At 41.0% G+C, this 14,437-nt stretch overlaps 1 protein-coding gene across 5 annotated transcripts in view; it reads right to left on the minus strand.

The window, feature by feature from the left end:
• CNOT6L (CCR4-NOT transcription complex subunit 6 like) overlaps positions 1-12,268 on the minus strand; it is a 153,812-nt gene extending 141,544 nt beyond the window's left edge. The window contains exon 1 of one of the 5 annotated variants that reach the window (XM_057502360.1): positions 11,920-12,268. Coding sequence is in view for 2 of the 5 variants with exons in the window: in XM_057502357.1 (XP_057358340.1) it covers positions 11,347-11,429 (83 nt within the window). In the remaining 3 variants the exon portion in view is untranslated. Of the gene's footprint in view, positions 1-11,132; positions 11,152-11,346; positions 11,540-11,572; positions 11,898-11,919 lie in introns of those variants that run through there. The other 4 variants (XM_057502361.1, XM_057502358.1, XM_057502357.1 and 1 more) reach the window with 4 other exon arrangements.
• Positions 12,269-14,437: the final 2,169 nt, after the last annotated feature.

Genomic DNA, 14,437 nt, shown 5'->3' on the forward strand with positions numbered 1-14,437 from the left:
CTGTGGGCCTCCATGGTCTGAGACTGTTTCCTTCCCCAGTCTGGGGAAGTTTTCAGCAATTATTTCTTCAAAGACACTTTCTATCCCTTTCTCTATCTTCTTCTTCTTCTGGTACCCCTATAATGCGAATATTGTTCCGTTTGGATTGGTCACACAGTTCTCTTAATATTCTTTCATTCCTGGAGATCCTTTTATCTCTCTCTGCCTCAGCTTCTCTGTATTCCTGTTCTCTGATTTCTATTCCATTAACGGCCTGTTTCACCTCATCCAGTCTGCTCTTAAGTCCTTTCAGAGATTGTTTTATTTCTGTATTCTCCCTCTCAAATTGATCCTTTAGCTCTTGCATGTTTCTCTGCAGGTCCATCACCATGGTTATGAACTTTATTTTGAATTCTTTTTCAGGAAGATTAGTTAAACCTATTTCCCCAGGCCCTCTCTCAGGGGTTGTCTGGGTGATTCTGGACTGAACCAAATTCTTCTGCCTTTTCATGGCAATAGAGGTAGTTGTAGGCAGGTAGTGCGTGTGTTAGCTGGGAGAACAAAGTCCCTTCCTGCTTGCCGGTCGCCTTGCCTTTCTCCACTGCCTGTGCTGGTTACCTGCACACCAGGAGCAGGCTCGGGTTAATTTCCTGATTGGTGGCTTGCGGGGCAGCACAGAGCCCTGCGGGGAGAGGCAGGTGTGCCCGGTGTGCTCTCCTGTGAGAACGGCGCCCCTTCGCACCTTGCCCCGCTTCCTCTGCCTGTGCCGGGCAGCTGCTTGCCGGTGGCAGCTTTTGGATCTGGCCCAGGCGGCTGCATGCTGGAAGGAGGTTCTGGGTGGCTGCTGTGGGCGTGGCGGCTCCCAGGGGAATGAATGGCACACTGTTTATCACCATGAGGGGCTTCAGAGCTGTGTTGCCACCCCTGGGGTTAGGGTGCCTGAAGTTCCCTGGGATTCCCAGCTGCTGGGCTGAGTGTGCCAGAACGATTCCATCCAGCTGTGAAGCCCCTGTCCCTTTAAGACTTTCAGAAAGCACTCACTTTTCCTTTGTCCCAGGGGAGCCAGCTGTGGGGACCCGCTCACAGGTTTTACTGCTCCATTTCTCTAATATCCAGTATACCATGCAATGTGAGTCTGTCTCCTGGTGTGGATTACTAGAGCTGGGTATTTAGCAGTCCTGGGCTTCCACTCCCTCCGGCTCCAACTCCTTTCCTCCCGCCAGTGAGTTGGGGTGGGGGGAGCACTCGGGTCCCACCTGGTTGCGGCTTGTATCTTACCCCCTTCGTAAGATGCCGAGTTCTCGCAGATGTAGATGTAGCCTGGCTGTTGTACTGTACCCTCTGGTCTCTCTGTTAGGCGTAGTTTTATCTGTTGTATTTTCAAAAATATATATGGTTTTGAGAGGGGATTTCCACTGTCCTACTCATGCCACCGTCTTCCCAAACTCTTAAATTATTTTCAAACTGCTCAAAAATCACTCAATGATTCTAATGTCTTTAACAGCAGTGTTGCTAATTATGAGACTCTAGAGCCACATTTGTAATAACTAGTAATCAAAACTTACATAGCTATATCCTATAAAATATCACTTAAAACAATATTATAAAATTCAGGTATTAATAAGAGAACCTCACTTTATGGATGTAAAAAAACAGTTGCTGCTCTGGAGTTGAACCTATGTTAAAATTAAAATTCCTTACCCAGGCATTCAAACCCTTCCATAATAATCATATTCCAATTTGCCAATATTCTCCTTGTTTCCACTGAAGCTTTGGGAATTTAACCAGAAATTAACTCAAGTTTCCTCTCGTCCTTGAATGTGCACTTGCCCTCCTGCCACTACATATTTGTTGAAGTAATTTCAACTGTTTGCAATGTTATTTGATTATTCATTCATTTAATAAATAGTTACTAAGCTGCTAACATATACCAAACACTTAGTACATACAAGGGGCTTAATCCCCTGAGCTACAAAGTCAGGTAAGTATCCCTGCCCTTAAAAACTCACAGTCTAACGGAAAGTCACAGACATAAAGCAGGTAAATACAAGACAATGAGGTAGATGTTATGAAGGAGGAATTCAAGGATGCTCAGGGAGCACAGAGAAAGAGCAAAAAGGAAAGACAGAAGTGTCAAGCAAGGTTTCCCAGAGTAGAGCGCAACTAAGATGAATTATTAAAGAAGCCAGCAAGTTGATAAAATGTAAGCTATTGTAGGCACAAATAAAGCATAAACCAGGCCATACGTCATTCAATATGGCTAGGCTAGGGTGTATGTTCAAAAGAGAGAAGTAATAAACAATAAAACAAGAGAGGTACACTAAGACAAAATCATAATGGGCCTCACATATAATGTTATGAAATCTCCATTTTATTTTAAAAGCAGTAAGAAGCAGGAGGATATCCTGGAAAGTACACGTTAAAGAATCCTAATGACTTAAATCTGAATTCAAGCTCTGTCATTTACCCATGATGTGACTTTCAACAAATTTGCCATTCTAAGCTTCAGTTTCCTCAATTATAAAATAGGAATTAATATCAATTTTGCCAGAATTCTAAAAGGAAGTTAATTTATATAAATCTCCTAGCACAGGGTTCAGCGAACTCCAGGTTGGTTTGTCAGCAGTGAATGCTTTTACATTTTCAAAGGATTGTTAAAAGAACAAAAACTACAACAAAAAACAATACAGGATATACATCTTGTGTGGCCCACAAAGCCGAAATATTTATCATACATAGCCGTTTACATAAAACACTTAGCAACTCCTGTCCTTAGCACATAGGAAGGCAACCCAAAACAGTAACTGTTATTATTGTTATTGAAGAATTTTAAGTAGGCCATGTAAGCAATGTCCAATAAATTTTACAAGAATTTCTATGGGAAATTAAATGAGCAATAATGGATGTTGGGAGACAAGCAAGGAGAATTTTGCAGCAATCCATTACTCTTTCCCTCCTTCTCGTAACCATAAAGGTGAAGTCAACTTCCTCTCTTTATCCCTGTAGGTTACAAACCCATATGTACTCTGTATGTTACAGCACTTAATGTTCTTTGTCATTTAGCATAATCTACCTTCACTTGTTTGCTATTTATTTTGGCTTCAGTCTCCTGTAAGTACTGTAAAAATTATTTTGGAGTCAAACAGATCCTGTTTTAAATTTTGTTTTGCCAATATTTAAGACTTTTATTTAACTTGTACGTCTTCTAATAATAAGAAACAATAACAAACATACTGTTTTTAAGCTCTTCTGTTTTTTTGTGTTCTTTAACTCCAGATGTGCCACATACTGTTCTAAGCTATAAATTCATAGCTTTTCTTCATAGATATTACTTCATTTAATCCTCACAACAACCCTGTAAGATAAGAACTACTATCTCCTATTACAGATGAGGACACTGAAGCATATTCAAGTTAAGTGAGTTTCCCAAGGAATAGGAAGGAAAGGATCAAAGGCTTATATTCTTAACCAGCTACAGAATGAGAATGATACTCTAACTCACAGGATTTTTGTAAGGACTAATTTAGATTACATATTTAAACAGCAACAGGATTGTCTTTATACAGTCCTTAATGCTCAGTAGTCTAATGAATATTATTCCATTTCCTATAGATAAGACTGTATTCTAAATTTTTTTTACTCCCCAGAACCCTGGTAGCCAGTCAACGCTTAATAAATATTTACTACCAGGCTAGATATATTTTTGGTGATTAAAATTCTTGTGCTGTTTTAAAGCTATCATTCTATACATAATTCCCAATATATTATTTCATAAATTTATATACAGATGTTGCAGAAGATTGCACTAAATATGAACCTACAGCAGAACATATCATATCCCTTTTTTTTTTGTCTTTAAGTATAAATATTATGATCAGATAGCAATGGACATATATGTAAAAAATCCCAACAAAGTCTTTGTATAGAGAGACATTAAGGCTGATATACCCTAAATTTAGTTCTATTCTCTTAGCAGTATTTGTAACTGATATTATATAACTCTGGTCTGTGTTACTCAGTGAGGGAATCTAAGTAATTCAGAGAAAAATTAAAAGATTCTAAACGGTAAGATTAGAGAGAAATGTTTCCTTTGCAAAAGATAAATGTAAGGAAGATAAAGTGTTGTAACTTCTATTTTATGTCACCAATTGGTATCACCAATTTCTACTGTTAACAAATGAAAGCAATATTATCAGGCATCTATTTAGTGTGAATGATGAGTCTCTCACACAGCCTTGTCAACAGGAAGATTCTTAGCTAAACCCAAAGTTATTTAACTTCTGAGACTTATTAACATTAAGGAGGACAGAAATTAAGTTTTAAAAAAATATTTATCAGAATGTAGCTTCACAGAAACACAAAGTTTCAAAATTAAACAGAGTAATCTCCACATCAGGTAAAACATAATCTTATCTGGTAGAGCAAAATTATCCTAAGAAAGCTATTAATATTTTTAGAAAACTTAAAAAAACAAAGCCACTAATGCTGAAATGTTTGGGGGGAAAAGTCAGGTGGCAGCCAGTTTCTAAGCAAAAATGGAATTCTTTATTAACCATACTCTTGATATCCCACATCTGTTCCCTTCTCTTTAATTCTATGGTTACCATTTGATTTGTGATTAAGCATTCTCTGCTTCCTGTGTCCCCCCTCCAACCTACCCATCCAACTAAGGAAAAAGTTCTCCACTGTTTTTATTAGATGTTTTTCAAAAGAAACAATATTCTCCCATGCTCAATACATCTGAATTATCTAGAAAGCCTTCAGTAAAGGAATAAGAGCCCTCCAACCGTATATGTGCCTCAATGGGAAGACAATTAGCATTAAAGGAGCAAGGAGGGGAGGGAAAAAGGGCGACGGGAAAGGGGGGGAAAGCTAGCCTCTCTCAAACAAGTTAAGTATATTATCCGCAACTCTAACATAGCATCTTCACTTTTTTAATCCGTATTTCATACTTATCTCAAACTCAACCTTAACACCCTTTCATGATAAAAACACTCAGCAAATTAAGAATAAAAGAGAACTTCCTCAACCTAATAAAAGCATCTATGAAAACCCCACAGGTAACAACATACTTAACAGTAGAAGACAGTTTTACACCCAAGATCAGGATCATGACAAAGTTATCAGCTTTTGACACTTCTTTTCAATGCAAGAGGTTTTAGCCAGGACAATTAGACAATAAAATGCATCCAAATAGGAAAGTAGGTTTTTCCAAATTGGAAAAAACTGTATTTACTTATAAGTGACATGATCCTTGTTACACAGAAAATCCTATAGAATTTACCAAAAAACTATCTGAATAAACAAGTTTAACGAGACTGCAAGATACAAAATCAATACAAAAAAATCAATTGTATTTTTACTCTTGCAATGAACAACCCAAAAACGAAATTAAGAAAACTCTATTTTTAAGAGCATTCATAAGAATAAAATATTTAGGAATAAATGCAACACAAGAAATGTAGAACTCTGAAAACTCTAAAACACTGTTGAAAGAAATCAAAGAAGATCTACATAAATGGAAATATCCCAGTTTGTGAATAGGAAAACTTAATATTTTTAAGATGCCAATACTGCCCAAATTGATCTAGAGATTTAATACAATGCCTCCAAAATCCCAGCTGGTCTTATGCAGAAATTAACTAATCCAAAAATTCATATGGAAATACAAGAGACCTCAAACAGCAAAAATAATCTTAAAAAATAAAAACAAAGCTGGAGGGCTCAGTAATCACCATAGTACTGATATAAAGAAAATCATTTAGATCAATTAAATAAAAATATAAAGTCCAGAAATAAACCTTCATGTTTACAGTTAATTGATCAGAATGACAAAACAGTTTAATGGGGAAAAGAACAGTCTTTTCAATAAATGGGACTGATACACCCAGATAAGCACATGCAAGGTAATGTTAAATTCCTTATGTCAGGCTATATATAGAAATTAACATTTATCAAAGATCTAAATGTAGGAGCTAAAACTATATAACTCATAGGACAAAACATAAGAGTAAATCTTTATGACCTTCAATTAGTAAATGGCTTCTTAAAAATGACAACAAAAGCACAAGCAACAAAAGAAAAAAGACTATCAAAATTAAAAACTTTCTTTCTTCAAAGGACACCATCAGCAAAGTGAAAAGGCAATTCATGGAATAAAGCAAAATATCTGCAAATCATACGATAAGGATGTGTATCTATAATATTCAATGATTCAATTATAACTCAATAACAGAAAGACAATTTTTAAATGGGCAAAAGATCTGAATATACATCTCAAAGAGATACACAAATGGCCAATAAGCAAATGAAAAGATGCTGGCACCATTAGAGAAATGCAAATCAAAACCTCAATGAGATACTACTTAACACCCCCAGCAGGAGAGCTATGTTCAAAAAGACAGACAATAACAAAGGTTGACAAGGATGTGGAGAAATTGGAGCCCTGCTATTCTGCTGGTGAGGATGTGAAATGGTGAGGCTACTTTGGAAAACAGTCTGGAAGTTTTCTCCAAGTTTATACACAGGCACAGTATGACCCTGCAATTCTACTCCTAGGTATATACATCCAAGAGAACTGGAAACTACGTACACAAAAACTTGTGCATGAATGTTCATTGCCAAAAAATAGAAACAACCCAAATGTCCATCATCTGTATATCCACACAAAGGATTATTATGCAGCCATAAAAAGAATGAAATGCTATTTTTACATAGTTGAAATCTTGGAAACAGGGTAAGTGAAAGAAGCCTGTGATAAAAGACCATTTATTATACTAAGATTCTGTTTGTATGAAATGTCCAGAACAGGCAAATATACAGCCAGAAAACAGATCAGTGTTTGCTCAAGAACTAAGGGTATGGGAGAGGAGAATAAGGGGTAATATGAAGAGTACAAGATTTACTATTTCAGGTGATTAAAATCTTACAAAATTGTGATGACTGCACAACTATGTATATACTAAACACTACTGAATTATAATTTAAATGGACAACTTCTATGGTAAATGAGTTGTATCACAAAAAAGCAGTTACCCCCCCCCCAAAAAAACTGTCTCAACTCCTTAGTCCCTGACCCACCCACCCTCCCATTTTATGTTATTCCCTCTCAGAATGTCTGTGAACATTTATACAATAGTGACTTGCACTTGTTCCTTTTTTTGAAATAATTAAATCGTACGTTTTATCTCCCTTACTCATAAGCTATAAACTTCCCAATAATTTCTTTTACTTCTTTCACACTTCTGTTTAGAACCAAGTATAATAATGGATATAGAATAGGCCCTCCAATAACATTTTTAATTTTCAAAATGCAAGATATTAGAAATATTTACCATGGAGAAGTTAATCGGACTACTCAAAAATCTTCCTTTTGGAGAATAAAGATATAAATACTCCCCAGATCTCTAACCAACTCTTCAGAATAAAAATAAGGTGGACATAGAGCTCAGATAATCCCAGGTAATTAAAGAAATAAATGGTGATTAAATTAAACTAAAGTCGTCCAGAGATAAAATTCACTTCATGTATTAGAGGTTCTGTGTTAGTGGAGTTAGCCAAAGGAAGTTGTAGTATTTTCATCATGAAACATGAGCACAAGTTAATAATTAAGCCTTTGTTGTTTACTTGATAATTTTATCATTCTTCCTGGGTTGAAGCTCACATATATTAATTACAATGACTTTAGAATTAGAAAAACAGAAACAGCAAACAATAAAACATAGTAAGAGCCATCAAAATGATATTTCTTTAAAATATGAAGTAATAATGTTTTATCCCAATAGACAAAGAAGTGCAAAACTGTATCTCCCCTGAAACTATACTCCACAAACTGAAATTCAAAGTCAACTGATTTCAAAGTACAATGAGAAATAACTCAAACACCTGGAACACTAATATAGACCACAATGACAATCAATAACTAGTGAGGAGAGGAGAGACCCACTAAAGGTTGTAAAATCCGGTTGTAATGTTCTCTGTAAAATTTCTATCTTTAAACAGCTGAAGTTCACTCTCACTCAAATCCCTCACAGAAGAGAACTCTTCCTCCTCCAGCTCTTACTCCTTCCATTCTCCTCTCCTGACCCCCAATCAATCTTTCTTTGAAGATGGAAAGTAATTTTTAAGTATTATTATTCACCTTTTAGACATAATTTCATAAATATATGCTACCATCTAAAAAAAAATCATGAAATGCCCCAAGCTGTCCACCATACAGGGACTACATTCCCACCTCCCTTCCATTCAAATAAGGCTCTTGACAAATTCTCACCAATGAAATGTGAATGTTTTTCATTTTAAGTCTGGGGGTTCTTAATAAATGGCTTGTGGGGCTTCAAGGCCCTATGGAATAATGGAATCATAAGATGTAATAAGGAGTCCTGGTCCCTCAATTACCACATGAAGGAAAGCCACAAGTCTGCTAATAAACAGGAGCACCTGCACTGGACTGTTACATGAACAAAATAAAAACTTCTGTGTGTTTAGCTTCTGGAATTTTGGAGTGTTTTTATTACCCTAATTAGCACTACCCAAAGTAATACACACACACAATCTCAAGTATTTCAATTTCCCCAAATTAAAGACATTTAGAAGGGATATTTTGTAAAGATTGTTTAAATGCCCATTTAAGTAACATTAAAATTTTAAACCTAAACAATTTTCTGCCTTTATTTTGTTGTAACATAATTACTTTAAACAATGATAGCATGAGCAATTTCATTGTTAGTAAATTTCACTGTCCACATTTTAACATATTAGTTCAGAACCATCTATTTTCTTGATCATTACAAAGAAATATTTTCCTCAATTCTCCCAAATTTAAGAAATTAGGAAGTATTTTTAAATACTGTAATTCATAATGTCTAATGAAATTACCAAATACCTAAAGGCAAAATTCATTTTTTTTAAATATTAAAAATTATCTATAATTTTAAGAATTTTTTTAAAACCATATGGCAGATAATTATGTTCATGTAAATGCACACAAACCCATAACACACTTTAGCAAAACCATGACATTTTGCATTCTAATGAAATTCTTTCTACCATCCTTCACAAAAATCCTCACAAGTGTGTAATTTTAATGCTCTGCTAGGTTTTTTTTTAGTTAAGCCTGACATTGCTGATTTAAATAATGATATAAGGCCCACCTGGGAAAACTGGCATTAGTAAAGAGAGACATTACAAACTTAAACCAATGAAACAACTCCTACACTCTCTCTACCTTCATTAAAAAAGAAAAAAGAAAAAGAAGTCTCTATTTAACCTCTCTGTTGCCTTTACCTTTAACTCCATATCATTATTTTTCCACAGCAACAGAATTAAAATTAAATGAGCAGCATATTTACTACTCCATACAGAATTTTTTTAGATGTTAAATTACTGAAAGTTGCTTCCACTCAGGAAAAATATTTCAAGAGGCTTTTTTGTCCCAGCAGTCAACACAAACTAAAGAATTATACAATTTTTGTGGCACTTCTATTTGGTGTATGTATAGAAATTAACTCCAGTTCCCTGATCTATTTTAATGCTTAATGGTACTGGAACATATATGTGAAATATATGGCTTGAGCAATTTTTTCCAGGACTAGATAGCAAGAACTCTTAAGAGTAATGAAAACTAAGAGACGGCCTATTCAAAAAATGGGGAAAGAAATATGACTGGATAGTCTCTATAACTAATACTTTCGTCTATTTTAATGAGTTTTATTTCTAGGAAAAAGACTTCTAAAATATATTAAAAGTTTATACTTTGTGTAAATCAAAGGATTCTGAAATGTTTTATTGTATTGATTTTTAACTTAGTTACATAATATTACTCTCAGTAATAAAATGAATATTTACACATATACATGTTTTCCAACAGCCACAGTAGAGTTGAAGGAAGAACAAATAAGCATTTACTAGAAGCTAAACATGTTTTCTCATTATATACTCAAAACAACCTTACTATGTATAAATGTATTACCTTCTTACAAATGACAACAGGGAGACTTAACAGACATTAGATACCCTGCCTAAGGTCAAACAGCTAAGAAAAATGGCATAGCAGAGTTCTAAAGTCTGTAAAACAAGTCCTTTTTTCCACGACACTAATGTGCTGTTTTTCCAGTAGGGGTGATAGAAAACAGCTCTCCGCCCCTCCTCTTTTCCCCACTTGACAGTGAATTACATGGAAGATTTCTTCGTGAAACCAGGTTCAGAAAGGGGCAGTCTCTGTCTGGCCTTTATACAGAGCATGGCCTGCGTGGATGGAATCTGTATCATGATTTTCAAATAAGCTTTTTAGCTAGATGAACTAACTAGATATAAATGACAATCGCGTGTAAATAAAGTAAATCAACAAATAATTATTCAAAAGCCGTTTATATTTGATTCTGAAAGGCACTCTATGCCTATTGGCAGCAGATTTTTCTTTAGAGTTGCGTTCTGCTTAGACTACTCTCAAAATAGCTTTCCTAGAGCCCACACTGAGTAGACAGTACAGGCTGCTTGATCTATCTAGCTTCTGGAGGCTGTGAGAGAAAACTTGTTTGTCCGTACTTGACTGACAATCAAGATAACTGGAGACAATAAGGTAGTATCTCCTAAATGCAGTACTGTGCTTCCAATGTGTACAAACGGCTCAGCTAACTCCCTGAACACAATCCACCTAAGCAGCCTAAGCTAAACAGCCGGCCAAGTCTAGTATGACAGCTCCAGTAACTTCCTCTTCCTCACCGCCCTCTTCAGTTCGGCAAGTACGCGCCTTTCCCCCTAGGAGGCAGGATAAAACAATTTCAAATGCACAAAATCGATCCCATCCCAACAACACAGGATAGGCAAGCCAGCCTTCATTGCTCCCCCTGTCCCTCCAAGAAAATGTTTACTTAAAAACATGTATACATCTTATCGACAGGATTTGCGACAAAAAATGAAAACATGTACTTAGTTCCTTCACACAGCCTTAAGGGAAGGATGAAAGAAGGGATCTCGACACCGCGTATTCCCGAAACTGACTGCTTGATTCACTTTCCCTCGGGTCCCACCGCCGGCCAGGGGCAGAGCCAGCGCTTCGAACGCCAAAATATGCCTCCTCTCTCCTCAGGAGACGCAGAGGCGGCCGAGACGCCGGCAATAGGCACGTCCCGCCTCCGACCCTCACCTCTCACCTGCCCAGGCCCGAAGCAGCGCCCTCGGCCCGGCGGGAGTCCGGGGAGGCTGAGGAGGCAGGCGCGGAAGCGGATAGGCCGCGCTGCAAGCCGGCGCGCTTCCTGCCGCGGCCCCGGGAACGGCGGCGAGGCTCGAACCCGCAGCTCTCCGCGCCCAGTTGCTTGCATGTGCCACACGCACCTTCCTCGGCCTGGCCCCGCGAGCAGCCCTCACCCGAGAGGCTCCGGAGCCTCGGCCGCAGGGGGGAGAAACACGGCAGCCGGGGGTCCCGGACACACGGAACCCGCCCCCGGCATCCCCGGCCTGGCAGCGGACTCCGGAACCTTCGCGCCTCCGACAGAGGCTGGGATCAGCCCCACGCCAGGCACACACCCACTCGCCTGGGTCCTCCCGCCGCCTCCCCGCCCGCCGAAGTCACAACTCGCACACCCACACGCACATTTGTCCCTTTCCTACTTCATTTCCCCGGGGACGCACTCCTCTTCCCAGAACTCCGGATCCTACTCCGAGGCACAGAAACCCTGTACCCCCTTCTCTTCCGCCAGCCCAGAAGCAGCACGAGCAGCCATTTCCCCGCGGTAGGGGAAACACACACACACACGCGCGCGCGCGCACCAGGCCCCACAGAGGCTTCCCCTCCCGAGCGCGGCCGCAGACGCAAACACAAACACCCACGGGAGGGCCTCGCGCCCGCCCCGAAGGGAAGGCGCCGCGGCAGCAGGGCCCGGATACGGGCGCACGGGGGGCCCCGACCCGGGGGCGCGGACGGCCCGCACCCCTCCTCACCTGCATCCAGCGCGCCGGGGTCCGGGCGGCGGCGGCGGCGGCGGCGGCGGGGCGCCTGCTGCTGGTGCTGCGGCGGCGGGGGTGGCGGCGGCGGCGGTGGCGGCGGGGCTGAGGGCAGCAAAGACATGCAGGCAGCCCGCCGGGGAGAGGCACCGGCCGGAGGGGACGCGGGGCGGGCGGGCCGGGCCGGGCCGCCTGAGGGACCGCAGAGGCGGAGGCGAGGAGTGGACGGATCGGGGCAAGGACGGGGACGAGGGCCGCGCCTCCGGGCTCCGGGGACGCTGACTTCGGTGCGCAGGAGAGGCCCCGCGAAGGCCCGGGTCGGATGAAGCTGCGCCCCGCGGCCGCTGGAGCCGCCGCTACTACTCCGAACGCCGCGCAGAACCCGGCCTTGGCCTTGGCCTCCCGGCGCTGGGGCTGCCGCCGCTGCGGGGCTTCCTGCTGTGCCTGCTGCTGCGCCTGCCGCTGCCGGGGCCGAGTCTGCTACACAGGGACGCCAGCTTTCGTTGCCTTTACTCTCGGTCACACACGTTCACGCCGCCGAAGGCCGGGACAGGCGCCCGGGCAATATCGGAATTGAGATTAATAACAAGGTGCAGAGAGTGCGAGAAGGAGGAGGGTTGATTGACGTGGAGGGGCTGGCGGGAGTCTGTCACTCCCCGGCGCGGAGGGGTGGGGTGAGGAGGGAATGAGGCGGAGCTCCAGTGCCACGCCTTGGCCCCGCCCCCGGGCCCGGGTTGGGGCGTAGTGCGCGTGCGTGAGTGGCTGCCAGGGGTCTTGTTTGTTTTCTATTTTACGCTTGCTTGTTTCCTTACTCTTGTCTCTTGGTTTAAATGACTAGCAGAGCTGGGTAGCCTGATAGGGCATCAGAAGCCCACATCCACAAAGCCAAGGGGGAAGAGACTGGCGAACCCGCCTCACCCAACCTTCGTACTAGGACTCGATGCTGTTTACTGCAAACTCGCCAGAGGCGTTCTGACTGCAAAGCCGTGCGCTGGTCTTGGTGGTTAATGAGACGCCAGGTGAGGTGAAGTGACCAAAGGAAATGTATCCTGACGTTTTCAAAAAAATGTTTTCAGGTAGAACATCTGTAAGTCCTATTTCGAAAGGTAAATAAAAGAACCTGTGAAACTGCGATAACAGCGTCATGTTCATATTCTAATTCTCCCTTCTCGCGATAGAATAACGTTTGGCAGTGCCAGCTCCAGGATGAAAACATCAAAATGTAAACTAGTAATAATATTAATGTTTACTTGATGAATGTGGCCTTGACATTTTAAGCTTCTGGGGTTTGATTTTGTTTTTGTGGGTCAGTTTCAGCTTGTACGTAGCAAGCCAAAAACAAATTATACCAGCTCTAAGGGACAAAATACTGCTCTGGCAGTTTTGCACGATGTCTCAATGCGTGCTCTGGGTTTGTGTACTGACTGGTGTTGGTCAAGTGTGTAGTAGCAGTGTTCAGTATTCTTCCCGCAGGTATGTTTTTCAGCACACTAAGCACGTTATATTCGTTGCAGTTAATCTTAGGCCCTGTTACTCAATGCAAAAGGCCTTCACCCGGGAAAAGGGTACGGAAAAATGCAAATCATCATTTCCTCAAAACTGATCAGATACTGAGTTCACCCTTGCAAAAAAACAATTGTACCACTTTCGTCTTTGTAACCAGGAAGTGAGGGAGGGAGGGAAGGAGGGAAGGAGGGAAGGAGGGAAGCCCTGCAGGACAGAGAAGCCTGCAGGCTACTTTGTTTTCCCCCTGTGTGGTTTCCATTTCCCTCCCTACCAACACCACCCCCATACTAGCTTCTATAGTAGGTGTCAAAATGGCCTTAATCCTGGAAGAAGTCCCACTCATTACCAACTATCTTTTGAGTCTAGGCTAACATACCATGAACAATTATCTTTGGCTTTGTAAGCAACAAAGAAACAAGTTACTTAAGCGGCCCAGAGTAGTAAACCTGCCTCAATGGCATCTTGCCACAGCATTTCTCCTTGGCACACAAAAACTTCCCCAAGGAGAAATACTACCCAGATGTCGAAGAAAAGAAGAAAATAAACACCTGGAAAATATAAATCAGACATTGAAAAATCCCTACAGAGGTAAGATTCTCCAAATACCCATAGGTATATAGATTCCTAGCTATTCATGTAAACAAAGATGTCCAGACTGGGTAGTATCTTCCAGACATTGTATTCAGCATCAGACTTCTTAAGTAGCTCAACAATCGTAGGGGAAGCAGACACATAAACAGGAAATTCTCACAGAACAAACCAGAAATGAAAGTATGAAAAGTGACACAAAATTAATTGTCACAGCAGTACCCAAGAGTATAAGGCCAATGGCATTGTCATTTTCACTTGAGCCATGTATCTGCCATTGTCACAGCCTGACTGGCAGTAGTGACAAGGCTAAAGGAAGAGGAGAGAGCCTTTGTGGATGTTAAGTGCTAATCAACGGTAGGGTTTGCTGGTCCTGAAGCTCAGGTTTATACCAGGGATGTTCATTGTTGGCCTCTAAATT

This window comes from Manis pentadactyla, chromosome 5 (genome assembly GCF_030020395.1).
Source record: "Manis pentadactyla isolate mManPen7 chromosome 5, mManPen7.hap1, whole genome shotgun sequence".
Taxonomy (NCBI): domain Eukaryota; kingdom Metazoa; phylum Chordata; class Mammalia; order Pholidota; family Manidae; genus Manis; species Manis pentadactyla.